The 26,547-nt window shown below is 34.3% G+C and overlaps 1 protein-coding gene and 1 long non-coding RNA gene across 3 annotated transcripts in view; both read left to right on the top strand.

Annotated features, from left to right (window-relative positions):
• LOC123536071 (uncharacterized) overlaps positions 1-26,547 on the top strand; it is a 112,353-nt gene that overhangs the window by 20,813 nt on the left and 64,993 nt on the right. Inside the window, exons 8-10 of the mRNA XM_053528159.1 lie at positions 6,041-6,076; positions 8,270-8,298; positions 9,496-9,520. Coding sequence (XP_053384134.1) covers positions 6,041-6,076; positions 8,270-8,298; positions 9,496-9,520 — 90 coding nt within the window. The remainder of the gene's footprint in view (positions 1-6,040; positions 6,077-8,269; positions 8,299-9,495; positions 9,521-26,547) is intronic.
• On the top strand, positions 9,584-13,530 carry LOC123557411 (uncharacterized). Of its 2 annotated transcripts, none has more exons than XR_008368037.1 (3): positions 9,584-10,838; positions 12,132-12,234; positions 12,828-13,530. It is a non-coding gene; the product is annotated as an uncharacterized LOC123557411 (long non-coding RNA). The 2 variants fall into 2 exon arrangements; XR_008368038.1 differs by lacking the exon at positions 9,584-10,838 and adding an exon at positions 10,849-11,291.

Raw genomic sequence — 26,547 nt, forward strand, 5'->3', positions numbered from 1 at the left:
GCCTCAATGTAAGGATGAAGTTTTAAGGCAGAAACGTAGAATGGATGCTGCTTTGAAGGGAGAAACTGTAGTTGAGAATGGACAAGGAAAGGATGATGGTATTGTATTCAATGTAAAGAAGAGACCAGCGGTTAACAGACGTGATGCTGGAATAAAGGTTTATTTGATATGTATGCACCTGAAGCTGACAAATGCAAGCTTGTTTATTAGCTTTTCACAGATGAAATGTAGAAGCACAGCTGTCAAAATACTATTGTACTTGCAGTTTTCTACGGTAGTATTTTTCTAGCAGACAGTTTAACTGATGACTTATAGTGCTGAATGATTTCAGGAATATATTTGCTTTAGATAATTTGTAATAGTCTACTGTTTTGGAACATTGTAATTATGATTAATTTTAATCTTGCACCTGATTATCAAGAATTTTTCTTTCCATAGATATCAATACCAAGTTTATCATTGCAGTTTTTTTTCTAAAATCTATTCAAACACATGAAAAGGGAGTGCAATGTAAAAGTATGAATGTTTATAATATATTTTCAATAATTAATCCCCCGCCGTGGCAGAGGGATTATAGGAATGGTCTGCGTCCATCCTTCCGTCCGTCCGAGCTCACATTTGGATACTTAGGTGGCTATAGGAACAATAGGTAACTGTACTTTTTCTTTGATGTCATTCATTCCGTAAAGCTTTTATGTGGCTATTTTTCTCTTACGTGGCTAAAAGAACAATAGAGAGAACAAAAGAGTAACCACATAAGTATCCATATGTAGGAATGTTCGTCCGTCCTTCCGTCCGTAACAATATCGTGTCCGGTCCATATCTCCTAAACCCCTTGAAGGATTTTCATGAAACTTGGGTCAAATGATCACCTCATCAAGACAATGTGCAGACCCTATGAGTCAGCCTTGTCGGTTCAAGGTCAAGGTCACAACTCAAGATCAAAGATTTGAGCCTGCCATTTTGTGTCCCCTCTATATCTCCTAAACCCCTTGAAGGAATTTTATAAAACTTGGGTCAAATGATCACCTCATCAAGATGATGTGCAGAACCCATGAGTCAGCCATGCCGGCTCATGGTCAAGGTCACAGCTCAAGGTCAAAGGTTTGAGCCTTCCATTTTGTGTCCGCTGTATATCTCTTAAACCCCTTGAAGGAATTTTATAAAACTTGGGTCAAATGATCACCTCATCAAGACGATGTGCAGAACCCATGAGTCAGTCATGCCGGCTCAAGGTCAGGTCACAACTTAGGGTCAAAGGTTTTAACCTTCCATTTTGTGTCCGCTCTATATCTCCTAAACCCCTTGAAGGATTTTCATCAAACTTGGGTCAAACGATCACCTCATCAAGCCGATGTGCAGAACTTATGAATCATCCATGTCGGCTCAAGGTCAAGGTCACAACTGAAGGTCAAAGGTTTGAGCCTTTCATTTCGTGTCCGCTCTATATCTCCTAAACCTCTTGAAGGAATTTTATAAAACTTGGGTCAAATGATTACCTCATCAAAACGATGTGCAGAAGTTATGAGTCAACCATGCCAGCTCAAGGTCAAGGTCACAGCTAAGGGTCGAAGGTTTGAGCCTTCCATTTGGTGTCCACTCTGTGTCTCCTTAATCCCTTGAAGGATTTTCATCAAACTTGGGTCAAATGATCACCTCATCAAGAACTCATGAGTCAGCCATGTCAGCTCAAGGTCAAGGTCACAACTGAAGGTCAAAGGTTTCAGCTTTGTATCTCCTAAACCCCTTGAAGGATTTTCATGAAACCTTGGTCAAATGATCACCTCATCAAGACATTGTGCAGAATTCATGAGTCAGCCATGTCAGTTCAAGGTCAAGGTCACAGCTAAAATGAAAGGTTTTACCCTTTCACTATCCATAGCAGTGGCGGAGGATTTAGCTGTCTTTCAGACTGCCTTGTTATAATCAGTTGTTGGTGTAAAACATAGTGATCATAATTATGAAAAACTGTAATGAGAAATAGGCAAATCAAATGGTAGTTTCATCATAAAACCTTGCACTTTATTTACATATCATGATATAAACTTTCCTTGTTATTAAAGAAATCATATATCCCAAACAGTGATTTGTCATTGAATAAAATCATTGTTTGGAGTTTAGATGCGAAGGAATTATATCATGAGGGCGCATCTAAATGACAATGATTTTATTCAAGACCAAGTCACTGCATGTGTGAGATACATTATTTCGATTCTAACACTTTATCAAGGATTATTATATACGTCCTTGACGATATCCATCCAATATTTGCCTGATTTCTGTTAGATTTCTTTTCCAGCGCGCCGCTATGCCGTCTTAACGCTATGATGTAATAATTGTGACGTCAGAAAAATGAATTGTTGAATAATAACACACAGTTTTCAGCCTTCTTTGTTCACACCCTGGTACCGGCGCTCCCAAGTACAGGTGGCACTCACACATACAGCGCTCGATAAGCGATTTTGGAGGAGCGGTGGTGTAAGTATTTCTTATTGTATCTCCGGTAATTCAAATTTTTTTTGTAAAATGAAAGATATCTGCGCCCTGGTGAATAATTGATGACTATGTTCTGTGAGTGTCACAACATTTCATCTTGAAATAAACAAACTGCGGCGAGTTAAACGTGAACGTTTGACTCAAAAATGTCAAATGTCAAAAAAGCATGTAAAATACTCAGTAAATACACTAAATGTATTCATTTTTGATACAGTATCGTATAGTCATATCTTCCTACAATAACCAGTTCCAATTCCAAGACTTAATTTGTTATATTTAAAGAATTACTCGTGTTTAAAGATGGTAAGGAGTTTCAAAACGGCACTCACATGGCACAGGTGTGTATTTTTTTGACGCTCACCAAGTACAGCTAGAGAAAGGTCTTCAGAAATGTGGAGAAATCGTCAGCTCTAAGCCAACTACAACGGAAAAGAGATGAATCGGACTGGTTAGTTATGTGTGGTAGAGATAACACCACCAAGAACAGTCTGATGTTGGATTAAACAGTAGTTAATGGAACTAGTCATCACGTCTCTGTCTGCTATTAAATCGGAATGACTCACATCAATTCATGAGAGAGCCAAACAAGAACTCATTAATTGATAAATTCCTTGAATTAATAAGATATTAAAATATGAGCGTCTTTTGAACCTAACAGACATTCTAACAAAATTCTTTAATGGCTGATATATGCCATTCCGTCTTTCCGCTAATTTTGGGCGCCGATTTATAACGTAAATATCGACTTTTCGCTCAGCACCCCCACTAATTATCATGTTTTCAATCCACGCTCCCGCCCTTTCTTATTCCTAGTATTTTCTCTATGGAGAAAGTTTAGATTTAATATGTAAATCGTTGGGGGGAGTCGAGCGAAAACTGGCTGATCAGCGGGCTCCGAGCAAGGAGTTGAGGTTTGAAAGGCATAACATTGGTGGGCACCCGGGCACCCAGCCGCTTTACATCTTGAATCTCACTCAACGCCAGCTCCCCCGCACCCCCCCCCCCCCCCCACCCCAATCCCCATATACGTGTTTTTGCTCCGCACATGTTTTCGAATTTTTGCTCGCTAAACACTCCGCGTTTAACTTTTTTTGATTCTCGTGTTTTCGCTCGACGGGGTCGCGTGGCGAATTGATGAAATGGTATAAATCAGCCACCGTAAAAATCTTCCATTTCTTTGTTATGAGTGTTTACTGAATCTTAAATCTAATAATACAAGTAAAATATTTTTCGTAAGAAGTTCAACATTTATTATACATTCAATGTAGGCGTATGGTAAGTTGTTAAAATAAAGAAAAGAATAGAAAACTTGTCAGTCTGTTATAAATGAGTTTTACTAACTCTGTAATCAAACATTTATCCACACCCCAACAAAAAGTATCGATCTCTCTCTCTATCTCTCTCTCTCTCTCTCTCTATATATATATATATATATCATACGGATGCTCATAGCATTATACTGGTACTCAAAAACGTTGAGATTGACCTGAAATATTGTTTAGTAACGGCGTTTAACCAAATGCATACGCACGCACAAACGCACGCAAGCACACACATATCTTCTTGCAAACCTTACCGTGCACTGATCCCACTGAGAATGTTTTGAAGCACGTTTTTCATTTTTCAACGAAATCCTAGGACATACCAAATTTCAGTTTATCAGTTTTCAACAAGCTTTTTCATAAAAAATAATGTTAAAATATTGTCGCCGTAAGTTTTAACATAAAAAGGTCGACTTCTAAAGTCAGTTTTTAAACGGTATAAAGGTTTATGATCATATATACAGACACAACACTGAGAGTAAACAACAACAAGGTCTACATTTCTGAAGACTTTTCTCTAGCTGTACTTGCTGAGCGCCAAAAAAATTAACATCTGTGCCATGTGAGTGCCGTTTTGAAACCCCTTACCATCTTTAAACACGAGTAATTCTTTAAATATAACAAATTAAGTCTTGAAATTTGAACTGGTTATTGTAGGAAGACATGACTATACGATACTGTATCAAAAATGAATACATTTGGAGTATTTACTGAGTATTTTACGTGTTTTTTTTTATATTTGACATTTTTGAGTCAAACATTCACGTTTACCTCGCCGTAGTTTGTTTATTTCAAGATTGAATGTTGTGAAACTCACAAAACATAGTCACCAATTATTAATCAGGGCGCAGATATCTTTCATTTTAAGAAAAGTTTTGAATTACCGGAGATACAATAAGAAATACTTGAACCACCGCTCCTCCAAAATCGCTTATCGAGCGCTGTATGTGTGGGTGCCATCTGTACTTGGGAGCGCCGGTACCAGGGTGTGTTGTTTAATAGGAAAACAAATTGGGTCGTTCTAGAATTGGTAGTAAGTTGTATATTAGATCAAAGTGCAATATATATAAGCTTGTCAATTAGCTATATTTCATAAATAAGAATAGCTTAGAATGTATTTACTATATCAGTGCATTTAGGAACTTTAAGGCACATCTATATTAACCAGTTTTGAATTATATTGACCAGGCTTCTTTGGTATAGAAACATTTGTATCCTTGTAGATTATAATATTATCTTGTACGTGGACTGACATTCTAATTTATTTGGAAACCTCTAAGGATGTTATGCTGGTGTAGCTTTCTGTATACCTCAAACTCTGGTTACTGGTACAATGGTAAGATAAAAGACCATGATGGTACGACATGATGCCATGGTAGTGAGATGGTAGGCCGTGACATTGTGGTATAGTGGTATGATACACTGCTGCAAAATTACTGTCACAGTGTCCTGGATTGCATTACCTTAGCTAAAAGGGTGACAGAAATACTAACATCCTATCATACCATCTTTGAGTCAGCGTGTCCTGGGATAGATACCTTCATTGTTGGGTACATCATAATTATTGTCATGTTATACCATCATGTTGTTGATTTTTCATAATTCGCTGGTATGATAAGAGACTATGAAGGTGTGAGGTGACACTGTAATGGACAGTTCCAGTTTTGGTCGATAAATTTAATCTAACTCCTCCCTCTATTTTTATTCTGTTCGTATCAAGGTCAAGTGCTCACAAGCGGTATCACAAACAAAATGCACATGGTCTATTGTGTAAACTAGGTCAGTCGTATTTGACAGTCACGAATGGACAGTCTGTTTTATGTAAACATTAATGATTGACAGTTTTGGATCCGTCCATAATAAGATAAACATATAATACCAGGTCAGTATTTTGGAGGCAACTTTTCAGCTTCCACCATTATCTTACAGTCATGATGTCATGTCATATGGTTGTGATCTTGTATCATGATATACTATGCTACTGTTAAGGTTTTTATTGTATCCGTGTACCATCAGCCTTAGCTTGAAGTTTGCAGGAACATAAAATTACATTTGGACCTAACCGGATTCAATACAAAACATATTTAAAAACAACAAATTGACTTTTTTAGTAAGATGAATGACAAAAAATCATGAAAATTTCTGTCTCAGAAAGGAAGGTTCTAGGATGATATTGCTGTTCATTTTTTACACTGCTTTATTTTTTTGTTTCAACAAAACAGGATGAACTAGTTGATGACAGCTTTCGGGACGTACCGGTAACTTCATGCACTTATTCTTCTTTGTGTGTGTTCTATGTAAACTGTCATTTGTTCTTTAAGGGTTATGGGAATGTTTTATCTGTTATATTTTGGTAATATTTTATGTACTTTTGTAGTTGTTTGAAATGAATTTTCTCTGTCTTTTTCAAGTGATCATTGTTCTCTTAACTGTATGGATTTCTAGAGATTTGAGTGTTTTAGAAATGTTTTAAATGGAAATTGTTAGAACTTTTTTTTCTTTGATTAGTCTGTCTTCCATACTGTCACACCTTACCTTTGAATATCATGGGCAGAAGTGCTTGCTTTGAATTAGTGAAGGGAAATTTTAAAATACAGCTGGGAAGTTCCCAACAGAAAAGTGAGCAGAGAACATGTTAAGTGTAAATAATGTAGAAGTGAGAGAAGGTCAAAGGTGCTTACAAAATCCTTTGCCAACAATTAGGTCAGTTCTGAATGAGCCTGCTTGACACAGTCTAAGCTAGACATGGCAGCAGTGTGATGAGGAACATCAGTCCAGAGTACTGTAGCATGAGGAAAACTGGAGAATTACTTGTGTATTTGCTATAGTGACTGTGCTGATTAGTTGGCTTCAACCTTTAGCCTGCAGGCTGCAAGTGATTCTGCCTTTGCGACCAATGCAGACCAAGATCAGTCTGCACATCTGCGCAGTCTGATCATGGTCTGCACTGTTCACTATTCAGTCAGTAAATTTTCAGTGAACTCCCCTTCAAATAATAAATGGTATTGCCCAAATTGAATGATGGACCAGTCCATTTTAGAAATTTAGCAGGCTAAGGGTTTAATGTGTCATACCAGTAATACCAACAAATCATAATAATTTTTATATCAGGCTGGAACCATTTTACCAGTTCAATTAATTGACCTGTTTGTGACAGATCGCTTTAACCACAATGTCTGATTTATGCCTTGATTTTGTTAAAATGGACTGTTCCATCATTTAATCTGGGCAATACCATTTATTATTTGAAGGGGTGTTCACTGAAAATTTACTGACTGAATAGCGAACAGTGCAAACCATGAATAGACTGCACGGATGTGCAGGCTGATCTTGGTCTGCACTGGTCGCAAAGGCAGAATCACTTGCCGCCAGCAGGCTAAGGGTTAAAGATTTGTGATTTAACAATGTTTGTTCTAAAGGCTTGACCATGTTCAATATTTGGCATATTATTATTCTGTGGTGTTCCATTAGGACCATCATTGTTTTGCTCCTTTGCTTTGTGTTTTTGCATTCCAGCATCATATTATGGAGCCATCCCATCTTATGTCCGCATCGAATTATAGCACTGTTGCCTTAACAGTCTACAAGGCGATGAGGGCAAAACAACAATGACCCTAATGGAACAAAATATTATTCAGTCAAGCATCAATAAAAGTTATCACAAAGAGTTCTGTGAAGCTTTGACAATATTTGAGAGAATCCTCAAACGTTAACATGGCTTTGTCAATCATTTTCCTAATGCACAAAATTTATATAGTACAATATTTCTCATATAGTATTGTTACATATTTTAATAACTTGATGTTAATTTATAGTTCTTTTTTCGAAGTTTTAGACTTTAGTTTAACAACTATTTGCGCTTTAAATATAGATACTGTGATTTCATTAGTTCTGGTATGGGACTTATTTTAATGTGTTTCATCGTTTAGTCAAAAGCAAACTTGTCTGCGGATGTTGAAATCTACTTGTTCATATCCCTAAGACATAGCTGTATGGATCAAAACCATGAAATATTTTGCCCATAGAATTAAATGATTTGACAGTATTGCTTCTATTTTAGTGGAATTTTATGTACAGTTTTCTGCATATTGTAGATATTTTACTTGAAACAGTGATGAAGAATTTTATTACTGGTGGTGATTTTTAAGCAAAAAAATGGCTAATGATTTTCTGTATTAAAATACATGAAAAGATTGTTTTAGTATCTATTAATTGCTCTAGGATTTTGAATTTATCTTGATGGCTGAGTTAAATCAAGATAAAACTCAAGCTTTTTGATGATACTTATTTTATTGCATATGCTTTTACCCTTAAGTAAGCATGTTTAAAATATCATAATTTTAATATATCCATTAAAAGTTGTTTAGGAATGCTTTACTAGAAAGAAAACAAAAATCATTATACTACAGCACTGTACAATTTTTCTACAATATTTTCTTTCTCATTTTCAGGACCTGAATATAAGCATTGCACCAGAAAGGTAATACAATTTGTTTTGGTTTTTGACCTTCAGCGGTCGTTACAGTCCAAACTGTATATATATATGATCATTATATATATCTTAGTAAAGTTGCTGGCCTTGAACCAAGTGCCCCTTACCAGTATCGGTTAGAGCGGTTTGAAAGCTTACAAAATAATAAATCATCCAGCTGGTTTAGGCAGGCCTGTAGGCACTACATAGGTGTCTGTCTATGTTTTAGATAATGCCCAAAAGGAAAGGTGGACTTGCAGCAAAAACAAACAAAAAATATATCATTATGTATTAGGCAAACAAAGTAAAATAAAAGTATAACTGCCAGTCCATGGAATTTGTTGTTTGATATTTAGAGCAAATTCATATTATTTTCTTGAAGCTTGGCATATATTGCTTTTGTGAAATTGAATTGTTAAAATCTTAAAAGGTTTGTATCTTTGATTATACTATATACAGAAAGTGCATAAACCCCACATATTATTTAGCCTGTAAACAGGTAAAACAGAGAAGATTATACACCTAATTACTACAGGAAGGTTTAGGTAACTATATATAGAAGGAATAAAATGTATTACCTGTCATCAGTTTTTGAACAAAGCTTACAGCCATTAACAGCCCTTATACCCAAAAGCTTTACTGTATGAGAGGAGAGCAGAGCAGTTTCACAGATTTTTGAGGCCAGTGTGTCCAATGTTAAGATTACAGTGACAGTTAGTTAAAGAAGAACATTCACAATGGACAGTTCTTGATTTTGAAGCTTCTTAGTCAAAGGTCACGGTCACTTCCATGTGAAGTGATGCTTTGAGTTATGATTCTCAAACTTGATAGGCACATTGTTTCTAACATATGCTCTACAGAGCTGTACTCTTGTTAGATATAATGAAAATGATAAAATAATTGTGGCGAATAAGATTTCTTAGAGTGTTACACATCACCTTAGTAGAAATTTACATTATTATCTATTTTCATCAAATATTTTTTTTGCACAAAATAGAGTTATTTTTGCCTCCATGTTAGGGTAGTTAGGATTACCTGTTCCTGACAGTTTGTGCTTTAGAAAGGTTGGTGATTCTATCCTATGTCTAAAATAAATATCCACTGAGGTTCTTTTACCACTAAATCTGAACCATATCCTGTGTAAGGGAGGTAACTCATGGAAGTTTATATCTGAAAAAAGTCTGATGAATTATCTTCTCTTTTCAGACCGAAATCCAAACCTGCCCCATATGTAAGTATAAAATGTCTTGTAGTATGTGTGATGTTACTAATGTCAGTAGTGTAGCTTCCCGTCTCTAGATTTGCCATGGTAATAAGGCTTTTGCCATGGAATTCCATGGAGTTCCGTGGCAATTAGCATGGAAATCCGTGGAATATTGAAATTTTCCATGGACATTGAATGGAACAGTAAGTTTGCCATGGATTTCCATGGATTACAGCTGAAATATTGATCATTTTCCGCGGAAACAGGAGCTTTTGCCATGGAAAATTGGACTTAGTAAAATTTTGGGATGGAAAATAGCATAGAAAATAACTTAGAAAATTTTTGTGATGGAAATTGATGGGAACTGTGGACTTAGAATTTTTGGGAGGTATTTCTTGTGAACATAGAATATTTTAATGGATTAGTATGTTTTATGACCAATAACTAAAACTAACTTAATTAGATAGGTAAAACAACTAATGGAATTACAGTAAAACCTGTCTTAAGAAGCCAGCCAAGGCAGTAGGAAAAAGTGGCTGCTTATGGCAGATGGCTGCTTCATGCAGGTAATTTATAGCATGAATGACCATTTTGGGAAATGACGTACTGGCTGCCTAAGACAGGTTGGCTGCTTAATAGAGGTGACTGCTAAAGCAGGTTTTACTGTAAAACATTTATTGTAATGCAACTTGTCATATAAACTCACCTTGCAGATAGGTTCATTTTGAACTAATCTTTAAAAAAATATTGAAATATCATGACTTTTTCTCCTAGAATAACACCAAAAAGAACAGCACTAACAATAGTTACATATATAATATTACAATTCTTTACACCAAAATTCATTAAAAGTTACCTGGCCAAGGGATTCTTAATTTGATTAATCAAGTAATAAATTATTTGGTTCTTTTAATCTTCTGTAGTGTACCTGTTGCTTGTCTCACAACAGGAGATTATCCCAGACTGCATGATAAGATCTTGTCTGCTTTATATTTAGAAACTCATAACAAGAGATCAACCAATGAAAATAAAGTCTGTGAACTACTTCTGGGGGCTGTAAATGTACCTCAAAAAGTAATCCTGAACTTTTTTTCTGTTTAATATCAGGGTAAACTTCAAAAATAATGAGTATGTAAATGGAATAAAATCAACCTGTGGTACAAAATACCTTTAACATCCTAGATGTATCCTCAAATAGCTGACTGTAAATGACACATTTGCCCAAGAATATCAAAATTTCAAATCTACACAGGAAGTTCTTTGTTTGAGAGCAGGATGGAGTGGAGTTATTTTACGTGTTTTACATGCAGCTTGGAAGTTAACAATAACTAAAAGAATACACCAGGTGAGTTCATAAAATTTATTCATGATTTTCCAACAGCAATGTAGAGTACCTATAGCAATGTAACAAAACTAGTAAAATGGATTCAAACTGGAAGCAGGCAGCTTAGCTTTGATTGTGTTATGCAACAAATGATTTTGCTTCATATATATTTTTGTTCATTTATTTAACAGCTTTTGTTTTGCAAAGTTCTATTAAGCAGCTGCAATTTCTAGTTTATCATGCTTTTAATTTACTAAAAGGAAAATTGGACACTTTTTAAATGAAATTATTCAATGGGTTCAATAAAATTTAAGCCAGTAGAGTTATCTCCACAGGTGGCTCTGCTGTATTACAGGGTAAACAATGCTACCAGTCAGCTGACCACTGTTTACTAAGTAAATTCAGAGAATTATAATATGTGTTTTTAACCTGTTATTAAACTGGTTTATTGGTGTTGCACACTTTTATGTTAAGGTATTAATGAAAATTATGTTTTTAGTAAAAAGAAATGTTTATGGATTATTTACTTGTTATTAATCAATGATTTTGCACTCTATTGAAAGTGTTTAACATTTTTTCGAAAATTTAGCAATAATACACATATTAAGCAGCTATTTGTTATTTAGGTACTATTACTTTTTCTTTTGAATTCTGATATATTCAACTTCCTAGTTGCTTTCCATATTAATATGATTTTTAAATTTAAAAAAATAAGGGAGAATCTTTCAGTGAAGTTGATGTCTGGTCCCTTGGCTCCAACATTAAATTATTAAGGAGCCTACTTGTGAAAATCTATGTCTAACATTTAATATAAACTGGAATGTACAAGTAAATGAAAATTGGTTATAATGTACAGATGTATGTGTTCATTTAAGAGGAGTCTAACAGAATACTAGTACATAATTATATATTTATGATGTTCAGGGAGATTATTTTAGAAAAAAAATATTTTTGTTAATGTAATATCAAACTTTCCATGAAATTAAATAAATAAAAAGTTAACATTATACACTTAAATTGTATATAATACAAAATTTGTATGTTTTAAATGTGTGCCAAAATTCAAAAGAAATTTTTTATATAATCTTATCCAAGGGTAAAGTTAGAAATTTTGTTAAATGTGCAGGTATTTGTGCTGATTAATTTGTAACCCTCAATTTGCCACATCTGTAAAAAGCTGCTGATAAGATATTTCTGGTCCCATTTATTCATCATGATGTATAGTTTTAATTTCAGGTCATTGACATACCTAATAAATAATAAACCAACATTTATTTATGGACATCTAGGTTTTAAACTATATCTGTTTTTCAGGAGTATATAAACAGCATACATGAATGAATGAATGGAGATAATTCAGTTTAGTGACCCAATGTATTGTGTTCAAAGGAGACTCCATCCAACAATTCAAAGACATGTAAGTAATTACTATAGTACTATAAATACATGTACACACTACCATTGTTCTATGTTTGATTGAAAGTGGGCAACTGACAATTTTCCCTGAACACAACTGAATGGATCAGATTTATAATTTCCAGCAGAACCCATGACAGGTTTTATAATTATCTCCCTTATATCAAGTCCAGACCAATATTTTATATAATGATTCAAAAAGTATCAAATTAAGTTATCACTTGGCAGTCAACACATTGGTGTTAGTGCAGGTAACTGGTAGAATTTCAATTAGGTCACCATTTATACAATAATAGTAATGCATAAGTTTAACCTATTGATCACTACCCCAAAACATTGAATATCTGTCTGCATGCCTTTTTTTATGGAACCTTATTCTACCTACATTTGAAATCAAATTGAAATATACATTTTCTTGAAAATATAATAAGTAATGTTATTACTTGCTTAAGTCTGCAGTATTGCCTGTATGATAAAGAAGCACTTCTTTGAATACCATTCAATTTTGAAATTATGAAGTAAGGACAAAACTAATGAAGAAACTGCTTTTATGGTTTAATTGGTTTAATATCTCTTGGTTTATTATTTCAACAGGTTAATGCAGTGAGACAACTGATGGCAAATGATGGCTTTGTGGCAGTTAATGAAAACTACATGATATTTTAAACTGATGGTGGCCAACAGTGACAGAAAATTTCTCAACCAATAGTTACATTCAGTTGAAAATGATGGCATATCTTATACCGACTATACTGCATTATGACAAACAGTGGAAAACATTGATATACTACAATGACAGTGGAACTGAATAGAAACTGGTGACATTTTAGCTCCATATTGTTTGTACTATTTTCTGTCACCTAGTGAAGAAATGTCAAAATTCATAAGCAGTTTTGTTATACTACTGACTATTATGAAATTATAAATTAAGATGTGACATTCATAATGGTTTCTGATTTTCATTTCAGTCCAGTTCTGTCACCAACAAGTTTCCATGGTATTTCCGCAGATTTCCACAGTTATTTGCCATGGCATGCCGTCCGAATACTCCACGGATTGCCATGGAATTTCGCTGGTTTCCATGGTCATCTGTGGTGTACCATGGAAAACCGTGGATTTCCATGGAAACACATGGATTTCCACGGAACTATGTGGCATTCCATTGAAATCCATGGAACTCCACGGATTTTTTTCTTCGTATTTTTGTTTCATAAAAAAATGATATAAATTGGTAGTCCGAATACTCCATGGAATATTTTCCGTGGATTTCCATAGAATTCCATGGCAAATCTAGAGACGGGTACCTGTCAGGCCTTATGGCAGCTGCCTGACCATGACTTTCATAACACTGGTTTATTATATACATACTTCAAAAAGAAATGAGCTTATCCAAATATACATTAAATGAAGTGGAGCAGTTCTACAATTCAGAATTGTTGTGGATACCATATCCTTCATTTCCTAACTTGTGCCTGTACATCCATTTTGACTTAGTATACCCCTGACTGTAGGTAGCAAAGCAAAGTGTCAGATTTCTAGTACACCCCTGACTGGAGGTAGCAAAGCAAAGTGTCAGATTTCTAGTACACCCTGACTGTAGGTAGCAAAGCAAAGTGTCAGATTTCTAGTACACCCTGACTGTAGGTAGCAAGACCTGACATTTCATGCAAAGACAGCAACTTATTCTGAACCTCTTGAATCATGAGTTTTGTATGAAAGTAGCAAATATATAATGCTAGCTTCTAACATTTTTCCAGTTTGCCAGTGTTAGTATAATTATATAAGGTTATTGTTTCAATATTTGCATTTGCATTGTTTGCATGGTGATGTAGTCAGAAAAAAATCACCAAGGTGACTATGAAAAGTTGGTTTGTTTTTTCAACATACCTGCACATTATAAGTCTATAAGATTTTAGCTCAGTCATATTGTGCTTCGAAATAGTTATTGAATTTTGTTAGAACTTAATTTTATGAATTTAATTTGTGGATTTCAAATTTTAAAGTTAAAATGAATGGCAGTTTAAATTAGGGGTGGGAACGTATGTTCGAATATTCGAATATTCGAAAATCGGTCGAATATTCGAATATGAAAATCAAATTCGAATATTCATAAATTATTGTATATTTTTTTTCAAAATAAGTATCATTGATTTTGGGCAATATGAGCATGCTAATTCTACAGAATAAAACCATGTCATGTTAGTTTATCACGTATCAAAAGATGTCCAATTAACAAGAAAATAGCAATGCATAATTGGCAGGGGCCATCGTTACTTATTAACAGCTTGCAACAGGCGTCAATGTGTCAGATGCATGTCAAAAGATGTCCAGTTAACAAGAAAACTGCAATGCATAATTACCTGGGGTCATCGCTACGGATTAACAGTTTGTATTAGGCATAAATGTGATATCTTTTTATCTTTTGATTTTTTTTTTTGGCGCCTGTTTTATGTAACAAGTTGTAGAATGTTTTTTTCGAAAACAATACCAAACTTGTAGATATTGTCGATCTTTTCACAATATTTTGTACGACATTTCAGACCATCCGCAGAATCGGTTTTCATCCGCAATCGGCCGTATTCGAATTAAATTTTGAAGTAATTAATAATAAAATCAAGAAAAACTTATGATTGATGCACAAGTTCATGTTGAAGGAGGTTTAAGTCTGCTTTACTTGCATTTTACACGACGGTTTTTACACGCCGCTTGAAATTTTTCAAAATGGCGGCGGTAATACAACAGCGCATCACGTGTGTTTAAATGAGACGACCTGCTATTTTTAGATAAAATTGTGACGATCTAAATTATAATCGTTTTGATTTTTTGTATCATTTTGAATCTAAAACACTGAATTAGTTTGAAATATGTTCATGATTATACTGACAGATTCGCTATGTAGGATCGGGTTACCTGAAACAAACATTTTTTTGGCCTTATTTAGGATGATCCACGCTTTAAACAAAGGAATACGTTGTGTATATGCCAATCACTTAATAAGAATTTAAAGCTTCCATTAAAACTAACCGAATATGCGAATATATTCGAATATGGCAAACCGAATATTCGAATATTGATTTCAGTATTCGTTCCCATCCCTAGTTTAAAGGCATTTCATTTTTAAATTGGATTTTATTTTGCAAACTGGTACAAGTACAAAATCTTCAAAAAAATTGTCCCCAGGAATAATGCCTCCACAGTATGTCACATACATGGCCATACAATGTTTTCTGACAAAATTGCAGTATTGGGCTAAATACTTAATTCCCTATTTGCTGTAAAACATTGAAAATTGAAGATCTTCCCGAGAAGATAGTTATTGTTGATTAGAGATACTTCTTTGTCTCTTCCTTGAATTCTGTTGGATAATTAGTGAATTACACAGATACTGTATCCAAACTGTTTTAATTCCTTAGAGAAATTATTTCCTTTTTGGTATTTGTTACAAGTTAATTAAGAATCTCCTTGAATTAGAGAGCTGTCTAAAATTGTGTTTGACTCTGGGAGGAAATCTCAAATGGGCTGCGAAGGAATTGTATGCAAACCCGTCTTGTTTCCTCGTACAATTTCTACTTTTCATTATAATGAACCTCTGTCATTTCATACTGTCTATTTCTGATCTCAAAGTATTCTTCACATTATACCTTAATTACTGTTTGGATGTCCAACTGTTTTCCATCTCATCAGAAAATAAGATTTTCTTATTGAAATTCTGTTGGCTAATAATTTTGTCTTGTTGGAAGATAAGGATAAAATAGATGAGAAAAGCAAATAACTTTATTCTTCCATTATTACTATAAATAAAAGTGGCATGCTGCTGCTAGCCATTGATCTACCCGTGACTTCAAGACTGTTTTATCTTGTTCACTGATATGATTTTAATAAAAAGGATTTCTTTTTGGAGGAGAAATGCATTTAGTGCAAGACATTTTTTAGTCATCTTTGCTGATCTTATAACATGTTGTGATGATATGAAAATATATAATATATAATTATTTACAGCTAATAATTTACAGAGGTAGTGATTCTTAACCTTTAGCCTGCTGGCAGCGAGTTATTCTGCCTTTGCAACCAGTGCAGACCAAGATTAGCCTGCATGGATTAGCCTGATCATGGTCTGCACTGGTCGCTATTCTGTCATTAAATTTTCAGTGAATTTCCCTGGCAGATTTTACAGTGATGCATACAGGATCAGTTACCCAGTGGATCTGCCTTTGTAAATAAGACTGTAGAGATAAAGCAAGTTTTTTCCTGTTAAAACAGGTGCAGAATCCCAGGCTTTGGCTCCAGAATATTTCGGGGGATTCGGCTTATGTTATAACAGGAAACACACGTGCATTAATGCGTTTCTTTAAAAAAAAAATACATAAATTGTATGAAAAGGTTAATTATATGAATATGATGTTAATAAGAATTCATTTCCTTTCAATTTTTTAGCTCATCTGATTTTTTGAAAAAAAAAATGATGAGTTATTGTCATCACTTGAGCGGTTGTCGGCGTCGGCGTCTGCGTCGGCGTTGCCTGGTTAAGTTTTATGTTTAGGTTAGCTTTTCTCCTAAACTATCAAAGCTATTGCTTTTAAACTTGGAATAATTGTTCACCATCATAAGCTGACCCTGTATAGCAAGAAACATAACTCCATCTTGCTTTTTGCAAGATTTATGGCCCCTTTTGTACTTAGAAAATATCAGATTTCTTGGTTAAGTTTTGTTTAGGTCAACTTTTATCCTAAACTATCAAAGCTGTTGCTTTGAAACTTGGAATACTTGTTCACCATCATAAGCAGACCCTGTACATCAAGAAACATAACTCCATCTTGCTTTTCGCAAGATTTATTGCCCCTTTTGGACTTAGAAAATCAGTTTTCTTGGTTAAGTTTTATGTTTAGGTCAGCTTTTATCCTAAACTATCAAAGCTATTGCTTTAAAACTTGCAACACTTGTTCACCATCATAAGTTGACCCTGTACAGCAAGAAACATAACTCCATCCTGCTTTTTGCAGGATTTATGGCCCCTTTTGGACTTAGAAAATATCAGATTTCTTGGTTAAGTTTTATGTTTAGGTCAACTTTTTCTCTTAAACTATCAAAGCTATTGCTTTGAAACTTGCAACACTTGTTCACCATCATAAGCCGACCCTGTACAGCAAGCAACATAACTCCATCCTGCTTTTTGCAATAATTATTGCCCCTTTTGGACTTAGAAAATCATTTTCTTGGTTGAGTATTATGTTTAAGTCAACTTTTCTCATAAACTATCAAAGCTATTGCTTTAAAACTTGCAACAGTTTTTCACCATCATAAGTGGATACTGTACATCAAGAAACATAACTCTCTCCTGCTTTTTGCAAGAATGATGGCCCTTTTTAGACTTAGAAAATCATGGGTAGGACAATATTTTTATTACACAAAAAAAATCAGATGAGCGTCAGCACCCGCAAGGCGGTGCTCTTGTTTTTAACTATGCATTATAGGGCCATAGTATGTTTATGTTTTGCCATGGAATATGGATATATAAAATGGTCTATGTTTGCTTCAAATTCTACTGCAATTGTTTTGTGAAGACAATTTTATCAGTGTCTTTATATCTAAAACTTTTTGGTGAAACAGCACACTTGATTTATATCTGAGGATATTGGAGAACCGAAATCAATCAAGAAAGGGATTTTCTTGAAATTTAGATTAATTTACATTCTTGAATCTAAAATAGCACCATAGGGTACACACTGTTCATAAAATACCTTTTTGTTTGAATACTGCTGGTATAAGGTATATTGGATAAGAATTATTTTAGGCAGTTTTGGTCTTTAATTTACATTAATTCACCCTTTTTAATCTAGGAGTGCAGTATATATTTGACATGAATCACAGCTGAGTGAAAATTATGTAAAATATGCCATTATAAGTCAGTCAAACAGACAGTTGTATTTTCAGTTATCTGACTTAAAAAGTTGAAATTTCATTCATGTAAAATTACAGCACACCCTTTGTAATGCAGCTCTGCTGGGTTTGTTGCACATAGGTTGTTGTTGTAATTCATCAGAAGCAACCAGTTAAGTAGGAAAGAAAATGTATGCAGAGGTTGACCTGGGCCCATATTCATAAAGAATATTAGAATCACCTCTTAAGATATTTCTTATCTTAATTTTTTAGACTTAGTTAAGAGATATTCTTAAGTTCTTATTCATAAAACGACTCAGAAAAATCTTAGCGAAAAAAAATAAGAATAATTTTTTCTTAGTTTCATTTCTATGTCTATATTAATACGAAATTAGGAAAGCCTGTCACAAGTTAAATTAAGCTTAATATTCTAATAAGTCTGTACAGTAAATATGTAATTCATGAAAAACTGTTAATTGTAGTCATTGGCGTCCATTCTATTTTTACTTTTCTAAGATAATTCTTAAAAGTTAAGATAAATGCATGGCCACCTGTCTTAAATTTTAAGAGAAAAATCACCTACTTAAGATAATATCTATATAAAGCCAAATTTTGTTCTTAGTACAATTCTTAGGCAAAAGTGTTTCTAAGACACATTTTAAGCCAAAAATGAGAAAAACTTAGAAAATGTTGACTTCTAAGAGATATTTCTATCTAAGATTCTTTATGAATACGGGCCCAGTAATGACAATCTACCATTTCAGTGCTATTTCATATACTGTTTCTGGCATTCTTAGCTGTTGCATAACAACTGTAGAAAACAGAAATCATTTACATTGAACACGTAATTGAACAGAAATTTTTAATTGTCATTAATAAGCCAGGTATCTACTCTTTGGAGGTGTTTTAGTGCAGGTTTCTCTATATTATATATTCAATGGAGTTTCTTTTATGTAATCTATATTATAGAGGTTCCTCTGTGAAATATATTTATGGAGGTTCATCTATATAAAATATTCAATGAAGATTCGCCTGTATTATGTATACATGCAATTGAGGTTCCTACTTTTTTCTGTATCATATATTTAATGGCAGTTCCGCTTGATAATATATTTGATATTCCTTTATTAATATATCATAATTATATTTAATGGAGGATCCTGTATCTTCTATATAATATATCAAATGGAGGTTCCTCTCATATATATTATATTGATCCTCAATATCAATATATAATGGAGGTTCCTATATAATGTATTTAGATTACTTGAAGTATGTAGTAAGCTGGAGATAGGTTAAGACTTTAAAGTACAAGTTCTGTTTTATTTTGTAATTGTTAGCTAGAAAAATTACTAAAAAATGTCATTTGTAGAACTGGTGACTGGCTTAATAAAGGACATAGCCCTAAAGAAGTGTTTTTTCAAATGTATATTAAGTATAATTTAAAAGTATAATTACAATACCACTCATCCCCAGTGAAAATGATCAGTGAAATTTCACTGATATTTCAATGAAATTTCAATAAGATATCTGTAAAATAACAGTGAAAGATTTTGGCAAATTATCAGTAAAATTTTGTTGAAATTTCATTAAAATTTCGCCAAAATAACAGTAAAAGTTCTGTGAAATTTCACCAAATTTCAGAAATATTTTGCCAAATTCTTTCGGTGAATTTTGATGAAATTTCATTGATATTTCTGTGAAATTTTGCCAAATTTCATAAATATTTTGCCAATTCTTTCGGTGAAATTTCATTGATATTTCTTTGAAATTTCACCAAATTTCATCATTATTTTGCCAAATTCTTTTGGTGAATTTTGGTAAAATTTTATTGATATTTCTGTGTAATTTCACCAAATTTCATCAATATTTTGCCAAATTCTTTCAGAGAAATTTCAAAGACATTTTGTCAAAATTTGACAGAAATATCAATGAAATTTCATGTAAAGAATTTGGCGAAATTTCAAAGCAAAAAAGTTACTAAGGTCAAGGTCAAAGTGAGGTAACCCCAAATTACTTGGGGTCATCAGTTAATTGTACTTGAATAATTTAGGAAAAAAGATCAGAAAATTTTTGAAGTATTTTTTTTCTATGTAAGTCATATAACAAGTGACCCTCAGGCTGGGGCCTCGTTTCATTCCAGAGGCATAATTTGACCAAATTTGTTAGGGAACCACTAGGCAATGCTACATACCAAGAATCAAAGGCTTAGGCCTTGAACTTACATACATGAACATTTTTAAAAACAAATGCCTAGATGTAAGTCTGTGTAAAACTTGGAACCCCCGTGGTGGGTCCTCTTTTCACCCCTGGGTAATTATTTGAACAATCAAGGTAGAGGACCATACGGCAATATATTACATACCAAATATCAAAGGCCTAAGTCTTGTGGTTTCAGGGAAGAAGATTTTTAAAGTCCAGGGGTTTTTCTTGCTGTTTTGGGAACATAGCCTATACCCCCAAAATTGGGAATTTTGACGCATAAATGTTCCAGATTGTGAAATATTTAGTCCCATAGGATATAGTAAGGATGTGTTTAAGCACTTTCTCATACACTTGTTTCACATTGTACAACCTCTTGAACATACTGCCATTACAAAACTGTTCGTAATTTAGTCAATGTTTGTGCAATTTTGATGATTTTTTTTTCAGAATGTAGATTGGGAATTTTTGCACTCATTTTGGGAAAAAAACATACTTTTTGGCTTTGGGAATATAGCCCAATATCGGCTATAAAAACGGCCGAAAAAAAAACCTTAAGTCTTTTTCTTTATAAGTCTATGTAAAACTTGGGACCCCGGTGATGGGCCTCTTCTCACTCCAGCGACATAATTTGAAAAGTCTTGGTAGAAGACCTCAAGATAATGTTGCATATTGTACCAAATATCAAAGCCCTTAGGCCCTGTGGTTTTTGACAAGAAGATTTTCAAAGTTTTTCCCTATATAAGTCTATATAAACCAAGTGACCCCAGGGCGGGGCCATATTGGACCCTAGGGGAATAATTTGAACTATCGTGGTAGAGGACCACTAGATGATATGCTACATACCAAGTATAAAAGCCCTATAAACTGAGGTTTTGGACAAGAAGATTTTTAAAGTTTTTCCTTTTGGTTGCCATGACAACCAGAGTTCTCCTTGAATTTCAATTCTTTGAATAATTTTGAAGGGGGCTACCTAAGGACTATTCCTGTGATGTTTATGTTAGTCTCACACTTATCTTCTTTTTTTCTACATTTCCCCAACCACTTGTTTACATCAATGTTTTCTAAATTTTCAGCATTGTTTTAAAAGCTTTAAACACTTATTTACTCTAGAACTATCAATTTTTGAAATTATTCTGCAATCTTTCTTCCACTATAACCATGTTCATGTAATGAAAATATGGTATTTTTCACAGATGGAATCAAATCTTCTATCAATGTGACTTTGCAGACGAAATATGTAATCACCAGTTATTTCCCTTGGTGCTAATATAGATTGTAACCCTGAAAAATTATTCTACCCTTAATTGCATTTCAGTTGGAAGAAAATATGCTTTGAATTTGCTGTCCCCTATTAATTAATAACTTGGTGGCCATTTTAGGACATTAATTACATGAGTGTACATAGTAAGGCTTTACTTCTAAATAATGATGTATAACTTCATCAGATTTTCTCACCAAAATTTTGCTCACAAAAATTTGACAATCAAAATTTCACTGAAAAATAAATTTTGGTGAGAACTGAATTGCACCAAATTTCATTGAAATTTCAGTGAAATTTTAGTGAAATTCCACTAAATTTTTATCATTTTGTTAAATTTCACCCGTTTCAATGAAATTTCAATGAAATTTGGTGAAATTTCACTGAGATTTTGGTGATATTTTCACTGGGGCATGTTAACAGAAACCAATATTTTGTCTTGCAATTAGATTCTTGGAAACTTTTAAGAAACAACAAAGGATGTAATTATAGGAGTGTAATACAACTGTGATGCTATCTTACACCTTTTGTTACCATATTTGTAGCATCAACTCTCATTCCAGGAAATTTAATGTGGGAATGATCCTGGATTGATGGAATTTCTATGAATTTCAGATAGAGCTGTTTTTAGCTCAACTATTCAAAAAAATAGTCCGAGCTATTCTACAGTCACCCTGGCGTTGGTGCCGGCTTCGGCATCGGTGTCACACCTTAGTTAAAGTTTTGCATGCAAGTACACATAGCTATCATTTAGAGGCATATAGCTTTGAAACTTATTTTTTTTCTTCTTCTAGGTCAACCTCACAGGATCAAGACCCATAACTCTGACATGTATTTTAGGCACATTATGCCCCCTTTTGGACTTACAAAATCCTGGTTAAAGTTTTGCGTGCAAGTTACTATCTCCAAAACGAATGCAGATACTGGATTGAAAGTCTATAGATATTTTAACATTTCGAGTATTATTCCAGTTTCTGGGAGAAGAATTAGAATAGTCGAGCAGCGGCTGTCTTAATTAGGGACAGCTCTTGTTATATAAATCATTTCATTTTTTGGTTGATGTAAAGGGACACACCCCAGACCCACAGCTGTCCATTTTTGTGTGAAATTTAGAAAATATCATTAAAAAGTAAAAATAGGCAGTTTGTAAAATATTGCAATTTGTAAAACATCTAGGAAAGCTACATGTACCTACTTAAAAATATCAGCTTAAATAAAACTGATTTATATTAATTACTAAGCAACTGATATTTCTTCTGTCAAGGCAGGCCCATTTGAAACAGAAAATTAAAAACTCCTGTGAGTGGCTTTTAGGCTGACTGTTTTCAGTTTTTCTAATATGAGAGGTTTTGTTAGTGTCAGTGTTGGGTTCAGTGTCATGAATGTTAATGTAAGCAGGTTTCTTAAAACCAGGCCAAATGCTTTCAAACTTCTCACATTTCCTGGAGGTCATGAGATTACGACATAGCATATATAACATAACAGTTATACCTTTCATTTTATCAAAATTATGCCCCTTTTTCAGTAAGAAACTTTGAAATTTTGGTTTAGCTTTAGCATGACATTGTATAGAGCAGGTAACTTAGAAATTTTGGTTTAGCTTTAGCATGACATTATATAGAGCAGGTAACTTAGAAATTTTGGTTAAGCTTTAGCATGACATTATATAGAGCAGTTAACTTAGAAATTTTGGTTAAGCTTTAGCATGACGTTGTATAGAGCAGGTAACTTAGAAATTTTGGTTAAGCTTTAGCATGACATTGTATAGAGCAGGTAACTTAGAAGTTTTGGTTAAGCTTTGGCATTTATTGAGCAAGGTTTTCAGGAACTATACTTAGTGCCTTCAAATTTTTCATAAGATTTGGCATTATGAATTGACCATTCTGTACCAGGTTCCATATCTTTGACTTACAATTTACAAAATATATGCCCATTTTTCAGATGAAGAGATTTTGATACAGGTGTATAATGTTGAAGGGCCTCAAATAGTAGAGTTACACTGTCGTTAGACACCTCTTGTTTAAATCTCTGTAATGGATTGTGCATAGTACATGGCCTTCCCAAGCACTGAATTTATTTTCTCATTCTGCAGTTAATTAACTGTTTAATTAAACAGACTTGCATGTAAAGCTTGAAGTTACAAGTAGGAGTTAATGGAACTGTTTGTAATTCACCATAATTTATTCAAGCCAAAAGAGAGTTGAATTGATTTCTACTTTACTTGAAGTGCATTATGTCATAAAATCCAGCACTTTCTTTATTTTATTGTTTGAATTTCTCATAAAATATTTGTATCAAAAATATATAGACAATACAGTTCTCTAGGGATTGTCAATAAAAGGAAAGGTTTAAAGCATTAATGTTCAAATCTTAACTTCCTTTATAAACCTTTTAAACTTCTTGGAATGCAGTTTTAGCTCTGTTCAGATGCACCTGCTTTGCACCATGCCATGACCTCCCTGCCCCCACAAAATTTGCTCCTGCACAAAAAAAATTTTCTATCATGTGAACTTAAATAAACACTTGCAAAATTTGCACAAGTGAATTTTTTGCTCCTTTCAGGACAAGGTTCCAATACCATTTGCAACTATGCAAATTTTGCACAGAGGTTATTATTTTGTCATGTGAAAATGAACATACTCCATATGCAGATTAGTTGATTAGTTTGTAATCTACTCTATTTTGGCATTTATTTTTTGTGACCTCCCCACCACCACTGCAAAAAAAGCAAGAAAAAAACACATTTTTGTTGGGGCACTTAAATTTTCCCTTATCTGTCTGTCTGAATTTGTATTGAGCATTGAGCTATAATCCCAAGAAGTATAACTGACCTAATGTCATCAAACCTCATAGGATTGTTAAAATGAAAAATTACTAATAAATCCAGCACTAATGGATTTCATAAACCTCATGATGGGAACAGATTTAAATGCACCTAGAACCCTTTAACCAAATCTTGGTGCAAATTTTACTCCCTCTGTAAATATATTGTCAATTGTGAACCAAACATTGGCGTAGTATATAAATAAGAAATGAAATTTTTTTTTCGGTGTTCATGTGAAATGAACGATGGAATAGGGTTGGCAAATCACTGAATTGCACTAGCTTCAAAAAACATTGTTCATGCGAAATGAATGTCATTTTTTTCATATTAGAAAAGAATAGGGCAAATGTAAATATTTGAGCCGTGCCATGAGAAAACCAACATAGTGGGTATGCGACCAGCATGGATCCAGACCAGCCTGCGCATCCGCGCAGTCTGGTCAGGCTCCATGCTGTTCGCTTTTAAAGCCTGTTGGAATTGGAGAAACTATTAGCGAACAGCATGGATCCTGACCAGACTGCGCGGATGCGCAGGCTGGTCTGGATCCATGCTGGTCGCATACCCACTATGTTGGTTTTCCCATGGCACGGCTCATTTGGTTTTCCACAGACAGCATGATTGTGCATATGTACTTGATGTTCAAGGTAGCTTTGCAGCTGTTTTGATATGTCCTGTGGAAGGCATAAAGTTTCATGGTTTTGACAAAAACGATGATTTCATTGGAATCTGAATTTGTGGATGTCAGTATTTGAAGATAAAATGAATGGGCATTTTATTTGTTTATTAGGATTAAATTTTGTGGATTGATATGTATCATGAAATCATTGAAAATAAGTCCCCCAGGATTATCTATGATTTACCATTTCATGAAATAGTTACCTCCACACTGTGTCGTTAATGTCACAACAGAAAGCGAAAAATGCAAATCTTTTCTTCAGCAGCATTATAAGGATTGCCAAGAGAACTGTCTGAATCAGCCAAAAAAAGTGACATGTTTGTGATTTATTTAGCCAATATAATGCCAAATAAGTTGGGTCTGTCTCTGATAATGCCAATCAAATGATCATAACTGCATGGTATTCGGCCAGGGCAGCAGAAAAACAGACTGAATTTCATTCAAGCCTGCCTTGGATCCGTTCCAATGTGGTTGGTTGATGAGCTGTCACCTAGTTAAAGAAACTTTCTTTTAGTCTGATACATTTTGTTTGTTGGATTTAACATCGCACCAACACATGATAGGCCATATGGCGACTTTCCAGCTTTAATGGTGGAGAAAGACCCCAGGTGCCCCTCCGTGCATTATTTCATCACGAGCGGGCACCTGGGTAGAACCACCGACCTTCCGTAAGCCAGCTGGATGGCTTCCTCACATGAAGAATCTGATACAAGGTATTAAATATGAAATGTGTAAAGAAATATAAGTTACAAGAGCTGTCTTCATAGGATGACACATGCCCCCGATGGCACTTTGAATGAATAGTTATGGCAGATGTTAGAGTGATTGTGGATGAATGACAAACATATGGACAGGTCACGCCCATCAGTGCACTTTCATGAAATATGACCTTTAAAGTCCAAGTGCCTCCTTGACCTTTGACCTACAGACCTGGGTCTTGCACGCGACATGTCGTCTTACTGTGCCACACATTCATGCATAGTTATTTTAAAATCCATGCATGAATGACAAAGATATGGACGGGACATGCCCATCATTGCACTATCATGAAATATGACCTTTAAAGTCTAAGTGTGACCTTGACTTTTTAGCTACGGACCTGGGTCTTGCGCGCAGCACATCGTCTTACTGTGGTACACATTCATGCCCAATAATTTTAAAATCCATGCATGAATGACAAAGATATGGACCAGACACGCCCATCAATGCACTATCATAAAATATGACCTTTAACGTCTAAGTGTGACCTTGACCTTTGAGCTACGGACCTGGGTCTTGCGCGGGACACGTCGTCTTACTGTGGTACACATTCATGCCAAGTTATTTGAAAATCCATCCATGGATGACAAAGATATGGACTGGACACGCCCATCAATGCACTATCATGAAAAATGACCTTTAACGTCTAAGTGTGACCTTGACCTTTGAGCTACGGTCCTGGGTCTTGCGCACGACACATCATCTTACTGTGGTA

This window comes from Mercenaria mercenaria, chromosome 17, assembly GCF_021730395.1.
Source record: "Mercenaria mercenaria strain notata chromosome 17, MADL_Memer_1, whole genome shotgun sequence".
NCBI classification, from domain to species: domain Eukaryota; kingdom Metazoa; phylum Mollusca; class Bivalvia; order Venerida; family Veneridae; genus Mercenaria; species Mercenaria mercenaria.